At 32.4% G+C, this 9962-nt stretch overlaps 1 protein-coding gene across 1 annotated transcript in view; it reads right to left on the bottom strand.

Annotated features, from left to right (window-relative positions):
- Positions 1 to 9962, bottom strand: part of LOC117121427 (echinoderm microtubule-associated protein-like 6) — a 59105-nt gene that overhangs the window by 31557 nt on the left and 17586 nt on the right. Inside the window, exons 16-21 of the mRNA XM_033266638.1 lie at positions 9035 to 9274; positions 8481 to 8682; positions 4739 to 4831; positions 4306 to 4437; positions 1249 to 1514; positions 847 to 1048 (exon numbers count right to left, since the gene is read on the bottom strand). Of these exons, the coding sequence (XP_033122529.1) occupies positions 847 to 1048; positions 1249 to 1514; positions 4306 to 4437; positions 4739 to 4831; positions 8481 to 8682; positions 9035 to 9274 (1135 nt within the window). The remainder of the gene's footprint in view (positions 1 to 846; positions 1049 to 1248; positions 1515 to 4305; positions 4438 to 4738; positions 4832 to 8480; positions 8683 to 9034; positions 9275 to 9962) is intronic.

The following is a 9962-nucleotide window of genomic DNA, read 5'->3' as shown; positions in this document are numbered from 1 at the left end:
CGAACCGATGATCATTAATTCTTGATTTATGGTATTTATTCGAATAAACGGCCCATGGCATTTATTGTAGAGGGGCATTTATTCGAGGGAGGCGTTTATTTGTTGGTGTACAATGGATAAATGCCACTTTATTTCTACAACTATAACATATAATTACCGTCTAAATGTGTTATTGCATGATCCTAAATATTTATTAATCCCAACCAGGTTAGAAAAATGTAATTCTACTGGAGTAGAATATTAATAAAATGTGTTTAGAATGATGTTGCGCTCATTAGTTTTGTTTAGTCATTTAGAGAGTGTTTATTCATGGGGGGCGTTTATTCGAATAAATACGATGTATATAATGTCTCATATTTTCTAACCAGTATGATTTAGCCAAACATGGATTATGAGTCAGTCAAATTATTGGTAAGAGTCAACCTAAATTTGGTTATGAGTTAGCATACTGTAGGTAAGAGAAAACCTGTATTGTTAATTTCCACTTTGAACACAGTAAACTCTTTGAATTACTTATACAGACTTAATAGAAATGCCATGAATGAGGATGGAGCTACAGACACCATCTATAAAATTATTGTCTATCCATGTTTTTCATATTAAATAATTATAAAAGAATTAATGCTTTGTGTTTTACTTTCTTTTGCCCATGTGAAAGTCTTTACTTCTTCAGCAAAGCCTCTCTTATCATAAATTAAACAGCATCCCAATTTTATAATTTCGTGAGCAATTTCGCAAGCTGCATCAACATCCTGATGTTGGCTCGTGAACCAGAAAGTTTAATACTGGGGCCCTTAACTATTTTCAACTTCCACAACTTTCTCATAAGCGAAAAAGAAGACTTACCCCCTTCTTCCTCTGAATCAGTATCAGAGTCATCGCTGCTTCCACATGGATTATCCCTCTGTCCAGCAGCATCATGTGACCAAATCATAATGGCAGTGTCAGCTCCGCCAACTGATACCAACTTCTTATCGTCTGCAGACCACCGGACATTGGTTACATGAGCACTATGACCTGTATATTTTTTGAATTTTGCTAACTTTCCCTGAAACCAAGAGAAAAAAAAAATTCAATATTTAAGATTAAGTGAAATTATTATTTTCATGTTTAGACAGAACTTTTTTTTAACTTGTTTTATAGCAAACTTTAATCACAAAAAAAATAAAATATTTGTAGGTAGGAGGTCTGAAAATCAAGGTAAAATAAAATTCTTGCCAAAATTTAATATAGTTAAACCAAACTTACCACAGCAGGCCACTCAAATAGTTTAACAAAACCAAAATCATCAGCTGTAGCAAGTGTCTGTTTATTGTGAGAAAGGCAACTTGCATTGACATCAGTCACATCACATTTTGCAGGCCATACCCCTTCACATGTGTGGCCCAACACACATGTCCATGAGGCCCAATCTTGTTTCTCGATCTCAGAGTTGCGTAATGTTTGCCGCTTTCCTCTTGGCGCTTCAAAAAAGAGTTGCTCCTTGGCTCCTGAGTTTACCATTAATAGCTTCCCTATTTAAAATTTATAATAAGTACACTATTAAGAGAAACAATCAGCAAATGTATCAGATGATGAAAAGATTATGGGTGTGAACTGGCAATTTGTTACCAATGATCATCTGGTGTGGATCAAGTGTTCTGCAGGAAGAATTGCAGTGATAAAGATGTGAAGCCTCTTACGAAAAGGGATGGGATTTATTTATTATGATTTCTTGTACACAAATCATTTTTTATCTTGTATGCGCATGTCGAGCATTGAATAAATGCAATCAATCGATCAATTGCTTTTAGCCAGTGTAAGCTCAAACAGTGGCCTGTATTGAACATTTACACAAGTTTACATGGTAATACAAAACATATAAATAAAAACACATCAAAGTAATACACATGAAATTGAAAAAAATGATGAACAATTATGCATATTGAATAAAATTAGCGTCTAAGTGGATTGGACAGCCTATTTCTTTACTAAAGCTCCAGTTAAAGGGCCAGAAATGAGCCTTTCTGTTATCCAAACGTACGGTAAGAGGTGTTAAGAGTCAAACCCGACTGGTTTAATAGGCCTCTAAATAATATACATGAAACAGCTGTTCATTTAAAAAATTAAAAAAAACCAATATATGCCATCCATGATAAATGATTACAATGTCAGATTTTGATCCAAAATGCCATTGAAAAATTGTTAGACTTAGATAAAATTTGACTTACAGATTGTTAATTAATCGAAAACACAACAATTTGGCATGTAAAATAAGTTTGACTTTATTTGAGTTAGGTAAAGTCGGCAAGTTTAACTGTAATCGTATACATTTGACATCTAATTTAAGTGATTTTTAGAGTTAAAGTCCGTTTATACTGCAACGATAACGATAAAAAGCTAAAAAGCAATTATTCATATAGAAAATTAAAGAAATAAGAGAAGTTTTTACACTAGGAAGATTCGATAACGATTTATCGTGTATTCGAAACCAAAATATTTTGACAAATCAATTCAAATGACATAATAATGGAAAAACAATAAAATTGTAGTTAAATGGTAAATGTGTTTATTAACTGCTGTATAATTAATACTGTATTGTTTCTAATAAATTCCCCCGGGATGCTGCACTTTCCAAAGGAAGGGGGGGGGGGGATTTTTAGAGGTGAATTGTAAAATCATAAACTACCTTTACCAAGCTGCTTTAAGCAGTCAATCAGTTGTTTCTTTGTTAGGAAACAAGTTCCGGTGGTGTATAAGCCGCAAATGTTAAACACGATTTTGACCACGAAATACACCTGTCCGGTCATCAACCTACTCCAAAAAAATCCAGATGTCAAACCGTCTAGCCTTTAGTCAAGGTTAGGCCCAAGCTATCCCAATTTATTAGCCTAACGTAGGACCGGCTGGCCTAGTAATTGTAATTGTACTCACTACAGTACAGTGCTGCAAAAGATTCCTACATTTTCTATGATATTCAAGCAATGGTTTTGGTTTGTATAAATAAGTATTTTCATATTACATTCCCAAAACAATAACAAACGATTATCTTTTCGCTGCTCGATGTCACGTGAGTACCTTCACCAACATTGATAAAAGGCACATGGCGGTTGATGAACTGGTTGAAACTTGCTGTACGACATCTAGTTGCTGGGTGGCTATGTAACAATAATAAACTAAAAACTTGTGAAATTAATGTGTCCTATAAAAAAACATGATTTTTCTTTGAATTTTACTTTTTTACTGGAACTTAACTGTAGAAAGGCATATGTCATCTCTCTTCAATCTGACCATGCGTAAACATTGTGTCAGGTAGTATTTCTCCGTAATCTTTTGTTTCTGACGGTTGCATGCTTCACACAGTGAGTAGTGATGGCTTAGGCCAACCAATATGTTTAACTCAATATCGGCTTTAATTAGCCACCAAAATGATAGAATGATTGATTGAATAATAGATATATATGCTCACTAAGTGTTTTATTGTATCTAGTTTTAGTAAAAAGTTTATCAGCAACCGTCTACGTGGGAGGAGTGGGCATTTCCCTAGAGAGGCGACCCTAGCTAATGCGTTGAAATACAAGCACTTCCAGTTGTTTCTAATCGGCCGATAAAGTTAAAATATTATGATTTTAGTATTTATAAATAATAGTTACCCATTCCAAACATAAGAAATCTCTGTTTATTTCTATTTAAATCAGTTGGGTACTCATAAAAGGTTACTTGGCATATGAAAAAAAAGGGGGGCGTTTATTAGAGTTGAGTGATTATTAGTGACAATACGGTATACTGTAATTGGTTGTTTAATGCTATATAATTTTAATAATTTGTGTATTAAAGGGGTTTTTTTAACTTAATGTATTTGTGTGACATCAAAAACATGAAATATATAATTATATTAAAGTAAATATAACTATATATAAACATGCATATAATTATATAAAATACGTAAAAATAAATAAAACCTAGTAAAATTTAGTATATAAAAATTATATAAAAGTATTGGAAGTCAAACGCACACGCACAGTAAATGTGCATAATTTCAAAATGTTGCATTATTGCCAATCAATAATTACATTAAAAAGCATAATACAATGGGTATTATTAATAAAAACCTGAGCCTCAAAGATGATTATGACATCAATATATTCCATAATTGATTGAGTTGACTTCTTTTTCTTCCTTTATCCATAATACTAATGTACTATAGCATATGCAGTATTATGTTCTCTATGGTTACTATATTCAATAAGAACAATACAGTACATCTAATAAAAATACACACAAAAGTTATACATTGAAGTAAACATTGTTACATAATTGCGTTACCATTGTTGTCCCAGTCAATGTGAGTGACGTAACTTGATGATCCCTTACACGTACCAACACGCTTATTACCCATAACGCTATATATATCCACATAGTTATCATGCGATGCTACCGCTATATATTTTCCAGAACCTAAAATAGAAAATTATTTAAAGGATATTTTTGTATTTGTACTTATTCAATATCTTTGTATGTGTTAGAGGATGTGCTGATTTATAGAATGCATAAAAGCATTGTAATAATAATAACTATCAAAATATTAACAATCTCAACAACAATCACAACAATGATGATAAAGGCAATAAGAATATGCTTTTCTCCATTAAATAATAACACTAAAAACACAAATCAAAAAAAAAAAAAAAAAACATCCTAAAAATTTGATATATCATGTTGGGAATTACTTATATCAAGGCTTTTATATTTAGTTTACCTGGGGAAAACTTGATATCTGAAATTTCTTCTTTTCTGTGATGGTACCCGGCAATATCGTCTAGAGTATCTGCATTTACAACAGTGAAGCTTCCTACACAAGAGACCAAGGAATCAGATATTTGGTCAATAAAAAATAAGTAAAGCTAACATAAGTAGTGCATTTTATGTAGATTTTTGAAGTGCCGTAACAAAATGAGTTGTGTTGTACATGATTAAATTACATATATTCAATAAAATATGTATGAAGTCTTATTTTATATCGATCGTGGTACACCACGTACATAGCTCTGAAAAGAACTGTTGTTTGTTGAGAATGTCATTGAGACATTCTCAACAAACAACAATTCTTTTCAGAACTATCTACATCAAAAATTGTGTCTGTTGTTTATCTTTACAGGTAATTTTCTCTAAATTACACGCATCTGAAATTTCAAAATGGTTTTACTCCGGTTGTAATCAAACTGGAAACTTGATTCAAAACAAAATATAAATATCAAAATATATCAATAACTCATATATATGGTGGGTACCAGAAGACTAAGTTTGTAACACCACCTCACATTTTATATCATTTGATGGCTGGAGGGATGCTAGAGACAAAGATAAAAATAGTTAAAACATATGTGGCAGACAAGCAAAACTAGTCACGCCTCGCAAAAGTTGATTTTTAGTTATTAATACAGGTTTTAACAGTTAAACGAGAGCTATTAAATAATAAAAGAATCATTTAAATCCGACATTTCGTTATAAATTACAGGAGTTTAAACATACAGATGTTTCAAAAACAATATTTGAGAAATCAGCCTTCAAAGTTTACGATTTCGGGCATTTCTTAGGCAGAAACCAAATCATTAAAATTGTTGTTTTAGCATTAAAAATGGGGAAACTAACAGCATAGCATGATGTATAGATATAAAGGTTAGTTTAGTGCATAGGCTTAGCCAACAAGCCATCCGGCCTTCATTTGGACAGCCAACAATTATTTAGGACGGCCACATTTACTGTGACTGCTTGGACGGCTTGGCCTAATCAGCTCAGCCTAGCCTAATTGGCCCTGGTCTACCTTTAGCAAGTTCTATATATTCTTCATATCTACATTAAACTAAAGCTAAATCATATTTACGTTTGATAAAAACAACCTTTATTGATTGAATGTACAATGTTTTCATACCAATTATTTGGTGGAGATTCCCAAAAATGAAAAGTTCACTTAAACACACATCATCTTAAAAACATTCATACCCTACTGGAAAATGGACGGTTCTGAGCCGCCCACAACGCATCACGTGGCTCTGCCAATACAATACATGGGATTCGGTTCCCCAACATAATATTGTTGGTGTTTGTAACTCTCTGGTTATAATTAATTCATGAAATACCTTAAAGAAGATTTGTTGTTAAAGTCACAAGTTAAATCTTATTAGTCAACAAAATACAGTAGGTTTAGGCCTATCTCTCGATTCGGAAGACCTAGAGTAGAATTTACACTAGACTAAAGGCGAGAGATGAAGATGCATCTGCATAGCCTAGAACATTATGTGAGTAACGGTACCGTAGCAGTGCGCAATCTATTTATATAACTGAAATATCTTTGTGATAGCTAATTAAACACTATGCCTTTGAAGACAAAATTTCAACATTTAAACATTTAAACACCTTTAAATGCCCTCTAAAGATCATAATTTTCTATTTTTTCTGTGTTTGTCAAGGGGCAAGGGGCATTTTCCCAAGTGGGCGTGGCCCACCCATTGGCTCAGGGCCAAGCCCACTGGCTTAAATCTTGGACTGCCTATTTCTTTTTTTCTGTCTAAACTTCTGCTTTAGTGCAATAAAATAAATTTCCAGAATTTTGACATTCAAGCATTTTTTGGTCATTATCTCCAAACAGGATTTGCGACGAGTGACTGGTTTGGCTTGTCTTTGCCACATATGAATAAACAGATTAAAGTGATGTTAAGAATCAGAAAATAGACATAATAAAATGTTATAATTCCTCATGCATATTAACATACAAAGGCAATCTAGGTTAGTATAACATAATGAATTCCAACAATATACAAAAGCAATCTAAAATATTAATACTGTAATAAATTCCAACAATACAACACAATCATTAAAAAAACATTCAAAATCAATCTACGCTATTAATATTGTAATAAATTCAAACAATATTAACATTATATACTTTTTTCAATATACAAAAGAGATCTAAGCTATTATTAATGTAATAAATTTCCAAAAATTACAAACAGAATATATTATTTTTATTAACCTAAAATGAATAAAATTAAATTTCATCACTTGCACAATATTAAATATCTACTGATATTTGGATACAGGATACACCATTTGTTTGATGTTGAAAATTACAAATCGAATGATAACCATTCCCTTTTTCGCTCTTCATTCATGGTTTATTATTCAAAATATGAACAATTATGATTTAAATTGTTTTCATTTCATATATTTTGTCTCAATAACAGTATACTGTATATATAGACAAAAAAGTTTATAAATTCGCAAGACAGGATAACCAAAAGTATACTACAATACTATCATGTGGCTGTCCAAGCCAATAGAGAAACAGAAACATAAAAAAATGGAAAAAAATATACTCTAATAATTACTCTTAAATATATAAATTTGTATCAAAAAACTTACATCATTAATATAACAGAAATAAACATTGTTTTATTTTATAAGGGATTTATCAATGCATATTATATAAAAAAAAATAATTAAAGAGACCCAAAATTTTAGTTGTTAGGAAAAATTTTTTATATATGTTATGAAGATTTATAACTATAATACACAATTGCTAGTTTAACTGAATTTAGACATTCCTTAACAAGAAAAAAATGTAAAATAAGACTGAAATTAGATTTTTTTCTTTTTTGTGTTCCATGCAAAAAATAAACGTGGAAGGATTTTTTTATGTTTGATTTTACAATAGATCTGCGAAGAAACATAGTGGGAATAGGAAACATCAGCCTATCATCACCGCTAGGGCTACCTACCTGTTATCAGACATTTGACACTTGTGAAATATAACATTTCATAGGAATTATTTCAAATTTGTTTAAAAAATGATTCTGACCGAGGTTTTGACAATTAAACAAATATATCGCAGACCTACATGATCGACCGTAGTGTGCGAGATGCGAAGTATAGAAACTAATCTCATTAGAGAGGACGCATTTTATTGCCTGTATAAAGTATACAAAAAAGCGAGAGCATTCCAGCGGATACAATCTACAACCGCTAAATTTGCCTAGTAACAAAGAATTCGTTGAGAAAATGGTAATCTTCTATGAAAAATAGTCTCTGTTTCTCAATATTTTTTATCCTTTTGCGTAAAACTAAAATTTATGCCAATATTTTTCCATGGTGTATGATGATTAGAAAATGCATATGCATTTTTTCTACTGGGAATTGGGCTTTAACTATGAAATAAAATAATTAGCTTTGTAAATATTCATTTTGTATAAATTGCCTTTGAATATTCTTTTCCTTTTTCCTGGTTATTTCCTTAATAAATTATTTGTTTTGCTTTATTTCTAAAATATATTATTTTCCCTATTATTGTATTGTATTATTGTTCCTAAATTTTGATTGCCATGCCTGTCGGCTTTTGACTTTCCTTGCCATTGTTGAATTGATTTTATTGTGAATTTTTATGGCTGAATTAAATGAATGAATGAAAGAAAAAAATACTAGAATTGGTTTCTGCTCATCCTCACCATCTTTGTAACCAATGGCGATGGCTTTTCCGTCAGGTGAGAAGTCACAACAGCGTGCCCCTTGCTTGAGTATGCGATAGTTCAACAGCTTGTGTTCTGGGCCGAGATCCCAGATTCGAAGTGTTTTATCATCACTAACAGTTGCACATATTTCCTTGGAGGGATGGCAGGCTAGGCCCCATAACTCTCCTTCCATATGACCCTACACAAGAAAATTTTCAGTAAATGCATGAAATAAAGAAATTGTAGGATTCACATTGGCATTTAAACAACAGATATTTTTAAAAAGTAATGAACAATGTTAATAAAAAAAAACATTCTATTAAATTTCACTCCTACCTTTAAAAATATACTATCTCTATGTGTAAAAAAACTTTGTAAAATTGCAATTTTAAATGAGTAAACCATTTTGTAATTAAATATTGTACAGTTTTTCTCAGATTTCACTACAGACAGTACCTTCAATAGTCATAAATTTACATTATTATTATTCTAATTATAATAGCAGAGGTTTACCAAAAAATTATATCAACTAAGACTAAGAATGGTCTTACCTGAATCAAAACTGTAATTGGTCCACTCTTGTCAATCTCAATGACTTCGCCATTTTTAGTTCCAACGAGAATGTGGCCATGGCCGAGTATGACAGTTCGGACTGCTGGACTATCCTTAACTAAGGTGCCCTTTGAACCTTGAGCTAAATTGTTCTTCTTTATGGAGAAAGTCTTGAGACAGCGTTCAAATGATTCATCCCAGAGACCAACGTTGCCATCCTTACCACCAGTTACGAATCCCTAGTGTGAACAGAAGATGCTTGGTTTTATAGAGCACTAATAATATATTATGCGCTATAGAATTTCACATTTCATCATTAACCGCTATCTCCACCAACAGCAGAATGCGCAGTAGCATGAGTTAATTGTTTCGATAGTTCTCGATCTTTGGCAAGAGTGTTCAATGAAATTGTACTACGGCCTGTGCATGCGGTAATATATCTTTCCACCTTTTAGGTTGCCGACCACTATTTCTCTTGCCATTAATCATGCCTTCCAAACGGATCTTGCATAATGCCACAATTTCTTCATTTAGTGTGGCCAAACAGTTTGAGTATTTTACTTTTGATGACAGAGGTAATTGGTAGTAAATGGGTTATCTGTCTTAGATTTTCAATTTTACATTTCAAATGTATCTTATTACCCGACCTACATGAGAAAAAAATGTGACAACACATCCGCATTAACTCTTTCGCTACTGCGAGCCGCTCACAGCGGCGCAGATAAAATATGCAGTTTGAGCGAAAAGCCGCTGACAGCGGCTTGTTGACGTCACTGTAAACAAATGAGGATATCCCGGGGATATCCCCATGACGTTTGCATATATTATATTGAACAACAATCTGCATGACCTTTGACCTTATTTTGAGCCGTTGAGGGCGGCTCTCTGTCTGAATAAAGGCTGAAACAGGCTTCAAGCAGGCATTGT

This window comes from Anneissia japonica, unplaced genomic scaffold, assembly GCF_011630105.1.
Source record: "Anneissia japonica isolate Jap-2015-1 unplaced genomic scaffold, ASM1163010v1 scaffold288261_len294488_cov152, whole genome shotgun sequence".
Taxonomy (NCBI): Eukaryota; Metazoa; Echinodermata; class Crinoidea; order Comatulida; family Comatulidae; genus Anneissia; species Anneissia japonica.
This window is presented reverse-complemented; position numbering and strand designations above follow the sequence as displayed.